The sequence below is a fragment of the Salminus brasiliensis genome, chromosome 7 (genome assembly GCF_030463535.1).
Source record: "Salminus brasiliensis chromosome 7, fSalBra1.hap2, whole genome shotgun sequence".
Lineage (NCBI taxonomy): Eukaryota > Metazoa > Chordata > Actinopteri > Characiformes > Bryconidae > Salminus > Salminus brasiliensis.
In genome coordinates, this window is record NC_132884.1 from 11,821,619 (window position 1) to 11,841,453 (window position 19,835).

At 37.3% G+C, this 19,835-nt stretch overlaps 1 protein-coding gene across 1 annotated transcript in view; it reads left to right on the top strand.

The window, feature by feature from the left end:
• The first annotated feature begins 12,066 nt into the window (after positions 1–12,066).
• The window catches only part of sec23b (SEC23 homolog B, coat complex II component), a 9,515-nt gene continuing 1,746 nt past the window's right edge, over positions 12,067–19,835 (top strand). The window contains 15 exon segments of the mRNA XM_072683017.1: positions 12,067–12,210; positions 13,129–13,175; positions 13,291–13,527; positions 15,650–15,707; positions 15,868–15,954; positions 16,094–16,330; positions 16,424–16,503; positions 16,994–17,138; positions 17,895–18,053; positions 18,150–18,265; positions 18,409–18,532; positions 18,650–18,730; positions 18,825–18,914; positions 19,000–19,106; positions 19,391–19,544. Coding sequence (XP_072539118.1) covers positions 13,307–13,527; positions 15,650–15,707; positions 15,868–15,954; positions 16,094–16,330; positions 16,424–16,503; positions 16,994–17,138; positions 17,895–18,053; positions 18,150–18,265; positions 18,409–18,532; positions 18,650–18,730; positions 18,825–18,914; positions 19,000–19,106; positions 19,391–19,544 — 1,659 coding nt within the window. The 5' untranslated portion in view covers positions 12,067–12,210; positions 13,129–13,175; positions 13,291–13,306.

The following is a 19,835-nucleotide window of genomic DNA, read 5'->3' on the forward strand; positions in this document are numbered from 1 at the left end:
CTTGTGTCTTCTTCCTCTTCAGCCATCTTAACGGAAAAAAAACAAGCTTCTAATGAGAGTTTGTGGGATCCACATTTAGACACATTTGCATCACTGTAGTGTAAACACCATACATAGTGTTCAAAATAATAGCAGTCCAATATGACTAACCAGATAATCACTGTTTTTGGTATAAATGATATTACCACATGACAAACAATGTACCAGTTGATGCAGTAGATTCTTAGAAAACCAACAGACTCAGCATTCATGATATGCACGCTCTTGAGTCTGTGTATTTAAATAATTAATTGAAAGGGGTGTGTTCAAAATAATAGCGTGGAGTTCAATTAGTGAGGTCAATCATTCTGTTAGGAAACAGGTGTGAATCAGGCGGCCCTTATTTAAGGGTGAAGCCAGTACATGCTGTACATGCATTTCTCCTTGAAAGCCTGAGAAATATGGGTCGTTCGAGACACTGTTCAGAAGAACAGCGAACTTTGATTAAAAAGTTGATTGGAGAGGGTAAAACTGCAGAAGTGCAGACAATAATAGGCTGTTCAGCCAAAATGATCTCCAATGCTTTAAAATGGAGAGCAAAACCAGAGAGACGTGGAAGAAAATGCAAGACTACCATTCGAATGGATCGAAGAATAGCCAGAATGGCAAAGGCTCAACCAATGATCAGCTCCAGGATGATCAAAGACAGAGTACTGTGATAGTTAGAAGACGCCTGTATGAAGCTAATCTATTAGCAAGAAGTCCCCACAAAGTCCCACTGTAAAAAAAAAAAAATGTACTGAAGCAAATGCAATTTGCCAAAGAACACCTCCACTGGCCTAAAGAGAAATGGAGAAACATATTGTGGACTGATGAAAGTAAAATTGTAGATAGTTTGTCAGATGACCCCCAAACTCAAAATTCAAGCCACAGTACACTCTGAAGACAGTGAAGCATGGTGGTGCAAGCATCATGATATGGGCATGTTTCTCTTACTATGGTGCTGGGCCTATTTACCGCATACCAGGGATCATAGACCAGTTTGCATATATCAGAATACTTGAACAGGTCATGTTGCCTTACGCTGAAGAGGAAATGCCCTTGAAATGGGTGTTTCAACAAGACAACGACCCTAAACACACCAGTAAACGAGCAAAATCTTGGTTCCAGTCCAACAAAATTGAGGTTATGGAGTGGCCAGCCCAATCCCCGGACCTTAATCCGATAGAAAACTTGTGGGGTGACATCAAAGATGCCGTTTCTGAAGCAAAACCAAGAAATGCAAATGAACTGTGGGATGTAGTCAAAGCATCCTGGGCTGGAATACCAGTTGACAGGTGCCAGAAGTTGGTTGACTCTATGCAACACAGATGTGAAGCAGTTCTAAAAAACTGTGGTTATTCAACTAAATATTAGGTTAGTGATTTACAGGAATGCTAAATCCTAAAAAAAAAAAAGTACATATTTTGAGTTTGTAAAGACAAATGCAGACACTGCTATTTTTTTGAACAGCCTAATTTTCATTTTTTGTTGTTATACACAGAACCTAAAAAAATAAAATAAAATTCTATACATTTCTTCATGTTTTGATTTGGAAAACAGTATGCAATGTTCTCAATGCATGGAAATAAAAACTACTATAAAGATTTTCTGCTTTACTGTTTTTAAACACACTGCTATTATTTTGAACACAACTGTATACAGTACCATTAAAATGTGAGAACACATATGAATGTTATCTGTTATTTATTATTATTATTATTATTATTATTATTATATTGAATGTTGTAGCTGATTCCACTGCATTTATTGCATTCATAACTAGGCAATAGGATAGTGATTTTTATAATTCCTGTTAAACATAAAAACATGAAAAGTATTGTGTTGATTTAACCTTTGGGTATTGATTGAACCACTGTTCACCGAACCACCGCTTTCACTGCTGAATCAACATCAAAAAACAGTGTTGAAACAACAATTCACAATTGAGTTCTGCAGTGGTGAATAAGTGTTTAACATTTCTTTGCTACCTGGGCTGTGTTAAATTCTGACACAAATTCTTTAAATGCACACACAAGTGTTTGTGTTTGAGGTACTTCACGGTGGAAAGCAACAGTGCACAGTTGTGACTTGATTACCTTTAGTGGTGCAATGTATTATATTCTGAATTCACATTGCACTGATTTTATACAGTGAAATAGTTGATGATATTTCAAAAAAAAAGAAAAGAAGATGCCTTCAAACATGATATAATATATATATATATATATATATATATATATATATATATATATATATATATATATATATATATTTATTTATTTATATCTCACACACACACACTGATTGTGCAAGTTCTCCTACTTAGAAAAATGAGAGAGGTCTGTAATTTTCATCATAGGTACACTTAAACTATGAGAGACAAAATGAGAAAAAAATCCGGGAAAACACATTGTAGGATTTTTAAAGAATTTGTAAATTATGGTGGAAATACGTTTGGTCACCCACAAACAAGCAAGATTTCTGGAGAAAGTCAAAAGTTTAAATACATTTCATTAGTATTTGGTACCATTGCCTTTAAACTGTATGATCTGGGTCAAACGTTTTGGATATCGTTCCACAAGCTTCTCACAATAGAATTTTGGCCCATTCCTCCTGACAGAACTGGTGTAACTGAGCAATGTTTGTAGGCCACCTTGGTCGCATATGCCTTTTCAACTTTGCCAATAAATTTTCAATAGGATTTCAATAGGATATTGACTTTTGTTATCCTTAAGCCACTTTATAACCAGTTTGGCAGGCATAGGGCCATTGTCCATTTGGAAAACCAATTTGCGCCCATGCTTGAACTTCCTTGCTGATGTCTTGAGATGTTGCCTTAGCATTTCCACATAATGTTCTTTCCTCATGATGCCATGTCTTTTGTGAAGTGCACAAGTTCCTCCTGCAGCAAAACAACCCACAACATGATGCTGCCACCCCATCTTTTACAGTTGAGACGGTGTTCTCAGGCTTCCAAATACATGACATCATCATATGGGCTGTCCCAAGTTGTTTAAAGGCATAGTAATCGAAGTGTATTTAAACTTTTGACTTTAAAGAAAGTAATAACAATTTCCTTAAAAAAACCCTCTCATTATTCTGGCATTTAGCATATATAAATAATTTTGGCAATCCTAACTGACCTAAAATGGGAAAGATTTATTCTGATTTCAGGTCTGTATTAATAACTGTATTTAGTGCATGCTAACATCTGGTTTAAACTGTGTGTGTGTGTGTGTGTGTGTGTGTGTGTGTGTGTGTGTGTATATGTATATATACACACACACACACACACACACACAAACACACACACACATACACACCAATATGTAACATTTATAACACAAACACACATATATTATGTTATATATTATATATAATATATAACCTCTACTGTATCTAACTTTATTACATGCAGGACAAGAGAAACAGTCTTACCTTCTTTCTTAACTGGTACCCTTTATTTGTCATCAATTTGACATCCCGATAAGATCGCATTTGGTCTTGTTTCTTCCTCCTTTTCAGGCATTTTAACTACAAAAAAACTGATAATTAGAATTTTTTGAATGGAAAATGCACATGGATGTACATTTGAATCATTGTAGTCTAAATAGCATATACAGTACCATTACAAATGTGCGAATATTTTCACATATTTTACTGGTTCCAGAAACTTTTTTTAAGCATTTCTTTCTTTTTTTATATCTCCCTGCCTGTGAATTTAAACATTTGATTTGTATGATCAAATACAAATTTTCTGAAAGAAAATCTAGCTGAGAACATATTCCTGTTGGGCAAGAACAGTTAAACATCTTCATTAAATAACTAAGTTCCATTTGTAAGACAGGCAAAAACCCTGTCTATCCAACTTATTTCATATTTGCAAATGAACTGGCAACATGGTATACTGAGCAATAATACGTACAGTTAGCTAATTGTTCACAAGGACTTTGCAGACCTTGCTAATGTCAGGTCAGCATAAATACACATAAGAGAGAATAGAGAACTCCTTTTTAAAGAGATCTGTTATTGTTTTGACCCAGCATGAATATGGTCTTTACATGGCCAATAACTAACATCTTTATATATATATATATATATATATATATATATATATATATATATATATATATATATAAGGGTAAAATATAGTTTTAATTCTTCCTTACATCTTTGGTGTCAGCAGTGGGGTGACTTCTATCTAGGAATACCCAACGGCCTTATAGGACCCGAAGAGCTATCTTAGCGATTAGCATGTTAGCTATGGTTACCACGAACAAAACACAAACAAGCATAGCTGTGCTGAGAAATACATACTCGATACAGTATAGTGTATCAAATTAAGTTTACGTATAAAATGTGCGTTTAATGTATATAACATGTGCCATCGCGCTAAGCCAAACAAATCGGGAGCTGTCAATAAAAGGCTAGCTAACTAAACAACATCGTGTTTAAATGACAGCTGATATGTTTTCACGTTTTATTCAAGGCGTGAAAGCATGAAATATACAAAAGTGCATTTAACATTGTCTGCTTGCTCTTCCTCAAACAGCTTTAAAAACAAACAAAACAAAAAAAAAATAGCTTAACAGTTTGACATTGCGCAGTCAACTTACTCGCCGGGTCTGTTCTGTGAAGAAATGTGGAACATGCAAAGCCCCCCAATACAGTCCAAATTCCGAATGCATACAACTTGGATGCACGCGTATACCACTTCACAACATCAAACGACATACTACACTTGTTATTTTAATACAGTATCCTTAAGAATAAACCAATCCGTTCCTGTGTTAAAGCTATATGAATCGTTCAATTTCAGCAGGTTTCTGTCGTTCACTAAAACCCACTGTCAAAATAAGAGCCTAAAAAGTCCCTGTGCAGGAGCCTGGGTCTTAATAATACTTTTCCATCAAAAAAAACAATAACAAACAAACATGCAAGATTGTAAGGTTATGCGATGTTAACGTAAAATACTTAGGACATTTGTACTTTACTGATTGAAACAGAACATTTCTACTCTCAAATACAAAGAGAAACACTCATTTCATTTAAATCTTTAGTGTATTTGCTACAAAAAATGGTGGACATCAGATTTATGCCTATATTCTTTTGACATAAAAAATCTCTTAAATTTATAGCAGCATACAATGTACACTCTGTTAGTCAACAGCTCCACACTCATGCCCTGCACTGCTAAAGAAGATGAGAAGAGGAGGTGTAGTCTGCTGCTGCAGGACATATGTAGAGTGAGGGATAATACTGTTTAATGTGATGATTATGACAGTTTCCCAATATGTATGCACTTAGTTTCTGAATAGTACAAAGATATGAGAAGTTATGAGATTTGTATATGTCTAATAATATAAAACATTCCACTTCTTGTTAGCTGTCATATTCCATATATTATTCTATAATGACTAATTTTTAAACATTGATCTGCCACTGACAGTATATCATTAGGATGGTGGACTGGTCCAGACACACATGGCACATTTCTGAAGTAGCATTATTTGAGTTCCATTAATGCACTTCACACATAGGTCAAAAGTACTACTACTTTATGTGCTCCTCCAAGCTGACAGAAAAAGTTGGAAGACTTTATGTGAAACACTGCTATAGTTGTGTAACAAATATCATCATCATCAGGTTAGAGTAACATTTGACATCTGGGTTATAATGTAGTGCATATATTACTGGAGGTAGAGTGTTGTAACTGATAACTGTAATTTCTAACTAACATAGTCATATTGTTCCTAAGTATGAAAATATAATGTAAAATGAAAGAATAGGTTTAATAATAAGGAGCTTGTGATAGTTAACAGGGCAATATGCAAGTGAGAGTTTAATTACGAGGGCAACCAAAGCAAACATCAAGACTAGAGGCATAAATGGAAAATAGTCAAAATCCAGAGAACACACAATCAAGCAACCAAAAGAAGACATCCAAATAAGCCAAGATCATACACACAGTAACAAACACACATAACCGCTCAATATGCAACAAAAGAAGTTGGTAATGCTTCACAAAGTGAGATTGGAACAGACAGGTTATATGTTATAGGCTTAATCTACACACAAATGAAAAGCATTAATACTCTGGAGGTGATGAACGAGAAACTGTTCATGATTGAATGAGGGCTGGCACGGGCCCATGAAGCAGGGTTCTCCGACGCCAGGCAACGCAGTGTTCGGGCCAGATCTTGATTAACTCGTTCAGTCTGACCATTAGACTGAGGGTGGAGGCTATCATTAAGTCCAAGGATATATACGACCAGGGGTGAACGAAGGATGACGAAGCCACTGAAGATGAGACGAGTGCTTTGTTTCTTGCACTCACCTTGCAAAAAAGGATAAAGCTGTGAATGTACTTCTTTATCCCAGTCCAAAGCATAGGGTTCCCAATGTGTTGCCCAGGGTTATTATTAAGCAAATCCTATAGCGTTTTGAAAAAATAAACAATACAAGGATTACAATACGAGACAATATGTCTATAACATGCTACTAAATGTACGATTAGCTCAACCTCCGTTCATAAGACATTAAAGACAACTTGTCCGTTGTACAGTCTTAATCAATTCTACAATTCTTAAAAACTTATAGTTAGTTCAAGCATGAGCACAAGAAACTGTTGATAACAGATAACCTGTACTGCACTGAATATCAAAGATAATTGCTCCTGAGAAATCCTGTGATTTTCCATCTTCCAGTGGGACAATAGACAGAAGACAATGCTGACATTTTTTCCTACATTTGGCATGTTGCTGTTGGTTTGTTGATGTCAGTGTTTATTGAAGTTGAAGCATTTATGGTAGCTGTTTAATGTTTTCACACTTATTTACGGCTAAAATACAAAAAATGCCCGTCGAAATACTCTCCATAGTGGAGGTGTAGAACATCCTCAGAATGCAGGGGTTTATACCAAACCTCCTTAGCCGTCTAAGGTAGAAGAGGCACTGGTGTACTTTCTTCGTGTGTTCTGTCCAAGTCCCTCAGTAATGTGAACACCAAGGAACTTGGAGGGCTGATGACCCCCTCCACAGTTTGTCCATTGATGGAGATCGGGGGTGTGCACCCTCTTCAGTTTCCTGAAGTCCACTACTAGCTCCTTGGTCTTGATGACGTTAAGAGTCTCTCCACCTCTATGTAGGCTGTCTCATCATTAGACATCAGGCTCACGATTGTCGTGTCATCAGCAAATTGTATGATGACCCTGGAGCTTTGTCTGGCTGTGCAGTCATATGTGTACACGGAGTACAGGAGCTGGCTGATCTCACATTCCTGGGGGTCTCCGGTTCTGAGGGTCAGTTAGTAGGACGTGATGCTCCCCATCCTTAGAACCTGCTGTCGTCCCGTCAAGAAGTTCTAAATCCAGCTGCACAGAGAGCTGTTCAGACCCAGATCCTGTTGCTTGGTGTCAAGCCTGGGAGGAATTATGGTGTTGAATGCTGAACAACTGGGCGTATCCACACAGAGAGGTCTTGTCCTATTGCCCTTTTTTGAAGAAACTACTCCCATCCAGTGATCCATGCTCATGCATGACAGGAACAGATAGTGTCTATCACCCAGTTCCAGAAGGTCAGGGCATTCAGCGTACCTTAGAAGGCAGAATTGTATGTTGGTTAGCGATTAGAGATTGGTTAGAGATTTTGAGAATGTGACCATTTTCTTTTGATCATTTTTACCACTGTAACATAGGCTAGACTACTGTAACTACTGACTACATTATTGGAACAGAGACCCAGTAGAGATCATAATGAGCATATATTAATGTATTAGCCTTTGTCAGTTATATAAAACAGAACTGGATGAGGAAATGAACATACATTAGGATATTATACAAATGTTTTAGTTGCTGTGGCAAAAAACACCACGTCAAACATCCAAAGACCTGAAGGCCAACCTAGATCAGTCTGGGGTCATGGTTCTAACAAGTACCACATGCCCCACACTAAGTCAAGCAGAGCTTCATGGGCGAAGGCCAAGGAGGAAACCATTGCACAAGAAAAGAAATGAAAAGGAACTGCTGATCTTTGTCAAAGAGTACCTTGATAAGCCACAATCGTTTCCTTCTGGGAAAATATTCTGTGGACAGATGAAACAAAAATAAAGATTTTTGGCAATGCAAACCAACAGTTTGTTTACAGACGGTGCAATGAAGCTTATCTGGAAAAGAACACCCTACCAACAGTTAAGCACTGTGGAGGATACATAATGCTGTGGGGTTGCTTTGCTGCATCTGGTACTGGAGGCCCAGACCGTATCACAGGAATCATGAAATCAGACAATTATCAAGAGAGTTTAGAGCGAAATGTTCTACCCAGTGTAAAAAAATGTAGTTTAAGTAGAAGATCATGGGTCCTCCTGCAAGACAATGACTCAAAGCGCACAACCAAAAGTACAAAGGAATGGTTGAAAAGGAAAAAATGGACTGTTGCATTGTAATCCTGGTATTGCAGTAATATATCCATTAGATCATCCAGAGAACTAGATGGTCTTTCTGTTCTTTCTACAAACACAAAGTAAAACAAAAACATATTTTATGTATGCCAGTGTTCTTTAAAGTTGTGCTACCATGGTATATTTTTATAGGCATTCTCAGCCTAATTTACAGTTTAAATCACAGTTTGGCAATATTTTGAAGATGAAAGAAGGCAGTTTTAACTATGTAGCATATTCCATCTATTCCTTAAAAAAAGATTTCCATCTATGTAAAATACATATATTATTCCACATTGGTATACCATGTGCTGAAAATTATGCTTCAAAATCACATTTTTGTAGGACTCCACAATTCTCCATGAAGGCAAACTATTCCCATTCTTTAAAAATGTTTTGCCCCAGTTTATCTTTAAGGTACCATTTATTCATCTGTATAATTCTTAACCTGTAACGATTTTCTAAGGGTATGTGGTTTATTCTTCCAAATAAAACTGAAGTTCAATTAATTTATTTAATTCCACTTTTTCTTACTAAGCTTTCAATTTTGGTTAAATAAAGTGGACTAGAATAGTGAAACACCATAGTTTCACCATAGTGAAACACCAAACGAAGTTAGAAAAAGAACCAAGGAGCTGATTGTTGCCTTCAGGAGGGGGAGCACAGTGTGCAGCTTCTAGTGTTTCTATGTCCACATATATCTGAGGAACTCACCTGGTCACTCAACACATCACACATCATCAGGAAGGCCCAGCAACAGCTCCACTTCCTCTGAAGGATTGAGGAGAGTTAACCTGCCACAGCAGCTACTTCTACAGGTCCACTGTGGAGAGCATCCTGAGTAGCTGCATTACAGCTCAAGAACTTAATATCCTCAATGCTGAGGCACCATGCGAAACATCGTATGAGCACCACATACTAGTGAGAATCTTGGTAGTTAATTTATCATATTTTATTATATCTAATAATATCTAATGTACAAAATGTTGCACAAAATTCAAAGAAACTCTTTTGTAACTCTCAAGTTCTATTTCTTTAATTAAATATATTTGTTCTTGTGAAGATAAGTAGGATAGGTAATTGAACCTCAATTCAAAAGTTTATGCACAAGTGTATTTGTTGACTTCATTTCAATGTATTTGCTTTACAAATTACATAGTATTAAATGTTTTTTGTCCAGACAACAACAGCTGGATGAAAGAGATGCATCACTGCTAGACTGAGAATAGTCAACGAACCTGAAATGTCCACCCAACAATTTCCTGTGGACAGCGTCCTGTGACCACTTATGAACGACTAGAGGATGACAAACACAAACTATGCTACATTTCAATGTATTTGTTTTACAAATGACATAGTAATAAATGTTCTTTTACAGTGCCCAGACAACAACAGGGCCACACTGCCATGTTTTAGTTTATTTTGGTTCCGGAACAACGGTTGTGGGACATGTGTTTTTTTTGTTTTGTGCCACCTAGCTTCTGCCATTACATGACACATTGCAACCAATATGTGGTTTTCAGGTGGGACATTAGCAATCACAACTATAAAAACATAAGACATAGAGACATAGTTTATAGATATATAAACTATATATCTAAATATATAACTAAATGTATATAGGTAGCCAACACACTTATAAAGGGATTCCTGTCAGTATGCTCAATAATCAATAATAATACACTTGTGATTTTGTTAACCAACAGCATCACAGCTAGCTTTCTGTACTTCATAACAGATCATCTAAACAAGTTGCCAAGATGCCTACCATATGTAAGAGACAAATTAGACTAATCAACACATACACACTTAGGGTTGCCACCAGTTCTGTATAAAAGCCTACTATTTCCTAATTGCTAATTTAATAATAAAATGCACTTTCCCTAATTGAATCAATATGAGCTTGTGCACATAACTAGTGCCTGTCACTCAGCCTACACGCACATCTAGTTGACAGAACTTTTGCGCTCCATACAACCACAACCTCTCACATGTAGCAAGAAACAGCAAAGCCAATCCTGTTAGTGATGTGGGTTAGGGAGGTGCGACTCATAGTAAAGAACGAGATCTGTTAACCATTTGTGTGCCGAATACATTGACTAGACTCTGATGGACTGTTGTGTTTTATTTTTTGGTTAAAAGTATTGCTAGGGATGTCCCTATTGTTTCTTTTCAATTCACCCTAGAACTAGTGGTCTCTAATAGTAACCATTAAGCCAATTCCCATCAGAAAGCAAAAATCATCAGGGTTTAATCCTAATGGTTCTGATTAAACAAAAAATAATAAATACCACTCTAAAGATTTAGACCATTGTGGTATATTTCACCATACATACATCATACATGTTAAATATTCTGTATAAGGGGCATAGTTGTGAGATTAAGGTGGGCTGTAACCAAGGGGCCCATTTTGGAAGCCCAACTGGATCCCAGTAAAAACACATGTACAACCCATTCAGAACCCATGCCCACCTGGAACCCATCTAGCCATCAGTTTTGATTATTTTAAATGTGTTATTAGAGTAAATGGGCTTAAATGTATAAAACTGTTGGTCCAGGGCTGGTGGCCTAAACCTGTTGTGACGAATGGTGGTGTGGTACAGACAATGAAGGATTTTGGAGTGGATTAAGCCTTACAGTGCTTTGTTGCCAGTTGACCACAATCACATTCCTTTAAATGGTACAGAGTCACTCTACCTGAGTTGCGGGAAATGTGTTTCTTTAAATCATATTTCCAAACACTAATTTAGAGATTATTTACAGCACTTTTTAAACATGATTATTAGCAAATCAGAAGAGACACTGGGTGAACTGTAAAATCACGCAGCGTTCATACGCTTTGCATTGTTGAGCTGCGGGCTGCAATGATTTCTCTTCTCTGATGCATAGAATCTTTTTCGGCATTATCAGGAAATTCAAAGAGCTTCATCAAGGCTTCTCATCACTAGTATTTAGGCAGCTGCGTTCTAATCTGCGTTCTATTTTTATATTTATCCCTGCGTTCATAGTAACAAGTGACAAGTCGCTTATGTGGTTCCATGTTTGTCTCTCATGGGTTCTACACCGCTTGCGTTGTCACGTGTGGTCCTGTACAAGGGCAAGGTTCCAACAAGAAAATATACTGCACATGCGCATTGAGAGTGGACCTACCGTGCGTTCACACAAGCCGGCCACAGCGCGACAAGTGACCAGTCATTGGTATGTTATCATACTTAGAACAGTATCACATAATATGTCAATTAATATATACAGTATTAATATAAAACGTTTAAATATTCCAAAGATGATGCAAAGCTCTGGTATTTCCATAATTCTAATCACGAGCAAGTAATCCGTGTTTTTAAAAGGTCTGTTGAGCCTTTCCTTTTGTCTACAATAACATGAGGTGTATCTTATGTGTTCATCTTTTTGAATACACTTTCCTGCTATTTGTGTAGTGCCCTGTGCGTAGCTGTTTAATGGCCGTGTATTTATGGAAACCTGCAGCGCTTTGTCAAATTAATCTTTCTGTCACAAAAGTCGTTTGTTGGGGTAGGGCATTTTGCATCGACGTCAGATTAGAAGGACCAATGGCAAGGTGCAAGATGTGTAGTAACACGTCATTCTTCGGCTGTGGCTTTATTACCGAATGCTAGCGGCGAAAAGTTGTTTAGTTGAGATTAATGGCCGTCTGTCCAACTTCAATTTTCAGTATAGATTTAATATTTATATTTTATTTGTTTACGTTAAGATTAGACCGTATCCAACTAAAAGGTAAGTTACGTCGGCACTGGATCCAACTAAAGTCAATGTAGCTTGTGGCTCGAAGACTATGACAGTTTTACGGATTATCTAGCCAACCAGATAGCTCATAGTAACAAAGTACACAGGAGCGTATTTGTTAAATTGTTACACAGCAAGTCTAGTTTCAGTTAAGATAGCTACACTTATATAACTGTCTTGCTTTTGAATCGTAAATGAATAGCTAGAACTACATATTCACATAAGCGGACCAGGTTAGTTTTTAGTCTTGCTAGCTAGCTAGCTATATGTTCAGTTTTACGGAACAGTTATTTTAGCATTGATGTTTTGCTCGATTCAGTAGAAACTGTGGGATAATGTAATTTCACCACAGAAGTGATCCACGTCGTCGAGCCCGTTATTTTGCTATATTGCGTAAAACGATTGGAAATCTGTTTAAACTAGCTAGCTAGCTACTTATACCATTATCAATGTCGGCATTATGATACATTCACACGTCACAATTAGAATAACCATTTATGTTTAATTATGTGTTCCACTGCCAATACAGAATAAAAACAAAGAACAAAACGAAATCTTACGACTTACAAAAGTGCTTCGCTATTTACTTAAGAATAACCTTAGCTACTTTGAATAGACTAAAATTTAAAGATACCTTTAAGCTTAGGCACTACTAAACACAAGTCAATATGGAGACCATAGTACTCTACTATTCGCCCAAGTATTCTCGGAAGAAGTGGGTCTTGAGAACGTGTAGCGTGTCATCTGGCTCAGTTCAGTTCCAGCCTGTGTGTTGAATTCTGTGATTTCAGTAATGGTCAGCCAGTAATCAGCCTGCAGATAACTGTAGGTGTGACCCAGCATGTAGATGTGGCATAGCTGTAAAATAACATGCCAGCTTCATATAATCCTTATGTAATTTTTTTTCAGGTTTGTTTCTTTCGAGTGGAGTACTGGTTGAAGTTTTAGTTTTCATGGTATGTTGTCCTCTCAATTGTGATTCGTTACTCAAAAGGTGTAGCTCAGTGTTTAAAAGCCATCTTAATTCTTTAGTCACTCACCTTTTAGTGCTTTTTCTGGTTTCTTGCCCAGACCCTGCATAGTTAAAATGGCAACGTACCTAGAGTTCATTCAGCAGAATGAGGATCGTGATGGGGTGCGATGCAGCTGGAACCTCTGGCCCTCCAGCAGGTTGGAGGCCACGCGATTGGTAGTACCACTATCTTGCCTTTTTACCCCTCTTAAAGAGCGTCCTAATCTGCCACCTGTGCAGTACGAGCCTGTGCTCTGCAGTCGAGCTAGCTGCAAAGCTGTGCTCAACCCTCTCTGGTAAGTTGCTGGATCTTGTATATTCATATATTGTTGATTGTCATTAAGGCATTTTATTGGACAATGTTGCTCCCTTGTTTCTTGGCCAGCTGTATGTCGAATCATGTAGTATTAACTGGTTTGTCCCATTTGTAGGAATGACATGACTTGTGTACACTGGTGAGGTCAGGCAGAGCTTTTACATGTTCTGTAAAACTTGAAATTAATAAAACCTTGAAATGAATAGACTTGTAGTTCAGCCATAGAACACCCTTTAAAATGACTAAAACGTCTTGGAAAAGTGTAAAGTTGTAGTGTTAAGCTGCTTGAGCTACAGTCTAGTTTGGACAGCCAATTTGAAGGAAATATCCCACGGTCAAATTGAGATGTACAACTGTTCCTTTCAACCACTAGAAACATATATTTATTTAATTTACTGTATGCAACTCCATTTTATTTGCTATATCGGGATATTGCTATATCAGGGTATTGTGTATATATTTTTAGCTATTGTAGATTAAGGACAGATTTAAAGCTTGAAAAAGACTTATATTTGAATCTATATTAAATATAAAGTATATTAAAAAATATATACTTTATATTTAGTGGAAGCACAAAAAGTAGTATTAACCGTCTTACGTTCATGTTGTAAACAATGGCTGTGGCTACTGCCCATTCCTAAATACACCCATAATTCAACCAAATGCACGAGTTCCCACGTAAAAAACCCCCCACTTATGTAAACTTGTGCTCATCATGTAATTTGTAACGAGGCAGCCAATAAAACGTGAGTTGAACTAAAGCAGAGTAAACACAGGGCTGAATGGTGGGACAGATTTACTCATGTTTGTGATTCAAAAATGCTAAACCTGCTAATGTTACTAATGTTCACACAGACATAGTTGAATAATTAAACCCGCTGCTAAGCCCTGTGCAGTGGTAAACAATGTGCTGCGGCGGACGTGCAGGGTCACACAAATGTTTAAAACTTTTGCACGACATGTTTCAACCAAGACAAACTGGTCTTTTGTCCATGTTGGAGGGACTTTCAGATATGTTAACTGCCCTCCTGTTGTCTGTGCTGAAGCCCACTTAACATTTTTGAGAAATGCCAAATGCCGCCCTAATGTGGTGAGCGAAGTGTAATGTCCCTGGCACAGAACAAAAAGGTTGATTAGCAAAGGGTATGTTTTTGTTTGAGTTTTAAAGGTTTAGCTGTTCTACAAGCATGATCAACCTGACAAAGCTAGACAACCAGTAGACCTTATTGCTGGGGAAAAAACTGTGGAATTGTTCATGTTGAAATTTAACTACTTTAATATTGTTGTGTTATCGGAATTGGTATCAAGAATAAGGGATTTTGGTTTGTGTGTGCGTAAATAACTTTATAGTAATAATTTGGGTTTCTAATGGGCATGCATTAGCATTAGCCTCTATTCTGTTCTAAACATGCTCTTCAGCACTAGTTTAACAACAAAGAAACTGTTCTTCTGCTGGTGAAGTAGAGCGTATCTGCAATAGTTTTATACAGTTTCAGATAGTATTTTATGTTTTCATGTTCTACTGTTAAACAACACTGCAGACTCTTAACTAAACTTTTATTTACCTTCTGAGAATGCTCCCTAGTGCTGCTGGCTGGGCAAAAAAAATTGTTTATGGTGCCTTGAGGTCACCAGATGGCACTCTGAACACTGTGGTTGAAACAGAGACTGGATTTGGATTCAAATTTACCAGAGGCATTTACCAACTGTTAAGCATGGTGGTAGCGTTATGCTCTGGAATTGTTTTGCTGCAAATATGACCGGTACATTGCACAGAGTGGATGTAATTATAAAGAAAGACTACCATAGAATTCTTTAGCATGAACTAGACAGTTTGAAGTGTACTTGGACACAGGGGCCGTTCCACCAAGACAGACACCATAAACAAATATCAAAGGTAGCTACCAAGAATAGTCTTAATATTATTAATATTCTGCATCTAAATAGTTAGGGTTTTTTTATTATTTTTTTACACTGTTCAAGTTAGACTACACAGTTACAGACTGCACAAAATACTGTTTTAAAAGTAAATTTAAATCTGATTGTGGATCTTATGTAATATGTTGTTCAGTGGCAATATGTTTGCAATTTTTATTTTGTAGTCAAGTGGACTTCAGAGCTAAGATATGGTCATGCAATTTCTGCTTCCAGAGAAACCCTGTAAGTACACATTGGGGGGGATATCACATTCCAATGATAAGTGACCTAAGCTAGTAAATATATAATATCTATTAAATATAGATATTTAATATAATGTCTATTGTTTCCCATCAATTAAAAACTGAGTGCATGTAGTCTAATTATGCTGGCCTTGTTTCAGTTCCCACCATCATATGCAGGCATTTCAGAGGTAAATCAGCCTGCTGAACTAATGCCACAGTTCTCCACTATTGAGTACATAGTACAGGTAAACATGGTTTGTTTCTCTGTGTTCTATTTCTTATAGTATGCACACACATTCTATACTACATAAACATGAAGTTATTTTTCTTGCTCACACAAAATAGATATTCTCTTACATACAATTTCTGTGTGCCTCTCTGTAGCGTGGTCCACCAGCTCCACTTGTCTTTCTATATGTGGTGGACACATGTATAGAGGAGGAGGACTTGCAGGCCCTGAGGGAGTCTTTGCAGATGTCCCTTAGCTTGCTGCCACCAAATGCCTTGGTGGGGCTTATCACATTTGGTCGCATGATACAGGTTCATGAGCTGAGTTGTGAGGGTATTGCCAAGAGCTACGTCTTCCGTGGGACCAAGGAGCTTGTTCCCAAACAGATACATGTAAATGGCGAGATGTCTGCACAATTCTGGCATGATGCAAAATTGTCCTCAATGGAATGGCATAATGTTAAAACAGTTGTGTCCTGTTTACAGGAGATGCTTGGTCTGAAACCAGCAGCCTTAGGACAGCAAGCCCGACCTTTGTCCCCTCAAGATGTTGCAACTTTCTGCAGGTCAGACACTTGGTAATCTTGGTACACATATTGATAACTGGCCATATTCTGCAAGTCCAGAACACAGAAAATTTGTTGGAAATGGCTGTAACATTTCTTGGGTGCTATAACACATTTTTACTTGTGTAGAGAAGCTAAACCTGTAGACTTTGATATGAATAGTACATAAGTCAGACGGACAAAGGTGTCCAGGGGAAGGCTTTCTGCTAGATTTTGGAGCATTGCTGTTAGGATTTAATTGCATTCAGCAGCAAGATTGTTAGTGAGGTTCATGTTTATGTGCTTCAGATTCATATTCCATAGGCAATACTTCTGTACAGGAACCAGACATGCTGTGTGTATATGCATTTACGCATTTGCTGTGGATGCAACTTTTAGTAGCTGAATGCATTTATTAAAAGGGGTGTCTGCAAACATTTGGACACATGTTGTACCAGTACTAACTAAACTAGACTTTTTTTTTTTTTCCTCTCTTTCACTTTTGTCTTAGGTTTCTGCAACCTGTGCATAAAGTAGATATGAACCTGACTGACATACTTGGTGAGCTGCAGAGGGACCCCTGGCCTGTTTCACAGGGCAAGAGACCTCTTCGTTCTACAGGCATTGCACTCTCCATTGCAATAGGATTGCTGGAGGTACTGATATGAACACTTGTAACTATTTTTCTCAATAAGGAAATCAGAAAATCAATTTGATTTTTATCCTTTTACCAAAATTATGAAAAGTTGTTTACAGAACACAAAGACAACTGTTAAATAATATGTTTTTGGTAAAGTTAACTGTACAAGGACAAGGAAAGGATTAGAAAAGCATTAGAAAAGGAGGCTGTGACATTTTTAGTTTTAGGCTTTTTTTGTTTGTTTTTCAGTGACTGTTGTGTACATGTTCAAGTGTGTGTTCAAAGGTGCTTAATTGTCTTTTTAAAATATTAATTAGAAAAGGAATAAGGAACAACATTCTTTATTTAACTCCTTTTTCCCCCCATCCCCATCAAATGCCTGGACCTAAATAAATCAGAAGACCATGTACTTGGTACTGATCTTCTTTTTGCATTTTGCTATGGAGATTTGTAGTCCATATATGATCTGTCATGTAAAGCTGGCATCTGAGGGTCAAATCGTGTTGGCTTGCACCTTGTGCTTCTTGCATTCATTGATGCAGCATAATAGTTAGGATTTCCAAATGAACGTAAATGCTGGGGTTTGATAACAAAAGTATGATGTCAAAGGATGTTTAGTTGTTTTTAGATTATCTATTGATCTGGTTTAGGTTTCGTGTAATTATGTGAAATTATTTTACTTTTTTATTTCATTTCAAAAAGATGCCATGTGAAAATTAACATTTGCTGTCATTGTTTTTAAATATTTGTGCTGATATTTCCCTGGTTTTAGGGTACATTCCAAAATACTGGAGCTCGGATGATGCTTTTCACAGGAGGGCCTCCCACCCAGGGTCCTGGCATGGTCGTAGGAGATGAACTGAAGACGCCCATTCGATCGTGGCATGACATTCAAAAGGACAACGCCCATCATATGAAGAAGGCTGTTAAGGTAAGTGTACAGAAAATGATAACTTATTAACTTACCCCTGCTATAAATAACATGTATCATAATATGTATGTGAAATGTGTAATCACTGAAATGTAGTACTATGAGGCTCTGGCAAACCGTGCTGCAGTGAATGGACACAGTATTGACATCTACGCCTGTGCTCTGGACCAGACTGGATTACTGGAAATGAAGTGTCTGTCCAATCTTACAGGGTATGCTTGTGAAACTCCCACTTGTACAATGTTATATTAAATATACAAGCTATTGTTGTAATGTCATCATAATGAAAATGCTTGATGTTAATAGGATTTAATGTACATAACTAATTATGCTCTGTGATTTATTTTGGTGTCAGAGGATATATTGTCATGGGAGACTCCTTCAACACCTCTCTGTTCAAGCAGACATTCCAGAGAGTGTTCAGTAAAGATTACAGTGGAGAATTCCGCATGGCTTTTGGAGGCACTTTAGAAGTGAAGGTAGCACAGATTTAGTGAGAACATCCTCATAATACAATAATTTGCATCTATATTTTGCACTTAACTGCATTTCAGCAGGATTGTTCCAACTTCTTTTATTCTCTTTATTTCTCATAGACCTCAAAAGAGCTAAAAGTGTCAGGAGCTATTGGTCCTTGTGTATCCCTCAACACTAAGGGACCATATGTGTCTGAGAATGTGAGTAATTTGACTGCCATCTTCAAACACTCAAACTTCATCAATATGGTACAAGATATAGCATTAAAATAAGTCTACTCTTTTGTGTTTCAAGGAGCTGGGACTTGGTGGTACTTGCCAGTGGAAGATCTCTAGTCTCAGCCCATCTACCACACTTGCTCTATATTTTGAAGTGGTGAATCAGGTATGTTTGAGGTAAAATCTATTAACATAATGTTCTTTTTGTTGAGTGTACCTAATGGTTCTGTGGTCCATGTTTTTTGTTGTAGCACAACTCTCCCATCCCTCAGGGGGGCAGAGGAGCCATTCAGTTTGTGACACAGTACCAACACTCTAACACACAAAGGAGGATTCGTGTTACCACTATCGCAAGAAAGTGAGCAGCCACCACTGTCTCTTTCACTAAATTGTAGATCTCTGTTTTCTTTATTTTTGTGATGTCATCAATGTAGATACCATAACAGTACATGTCAATACTTTCATTTTGCTCAAAGCCCCAACCCTGCTGAAATTTTTACTTTTAGCTGAGGCTATTTCTTTTGTATTTCCTTGTCGTTAATGACATACAACATTTGGATGTTTCTTTCATCTTTAAATAGATTTCTGTGTGTGAAATGTCATTCATGTCTAACCAGCTAATTCTCTTTGTGCCACTCCCAGCTGGGCAGATGCACAGTCTCAAATTCAGCACATAGAATCATCCTTTGATCAGGAGGCAGCTGCTGTTCTCATGGCAAGATTGGGCGTGTATAGGGCAGAGTCAGAGGAAGGACCAGACGTGCTCCGCTGGCTTGACAGACAGCTTATTCGACTGGTGAGTTCTGACTTTGATGTGATCTTCCTGAAAAGCTAATGCAAACAGTTTATGATATGAATAACACTAATAAAAATTACACAAAACAATTGGGTGTGTTAACCAGAGGTGTGAGTAATTAAATTTACTGTATGTTATGTTCCTGTAATTCAGTACTTTTAGTGTACTTCTCATTTTACTTTTATGTTTTTTTACATTTACAATTAATCTATTTATCTAATTCATCTAATGTATCAATTCAGCTGTATTTGTGAGGTTAGACTATTAGGGCATTTTGTATGAGAGAAAACC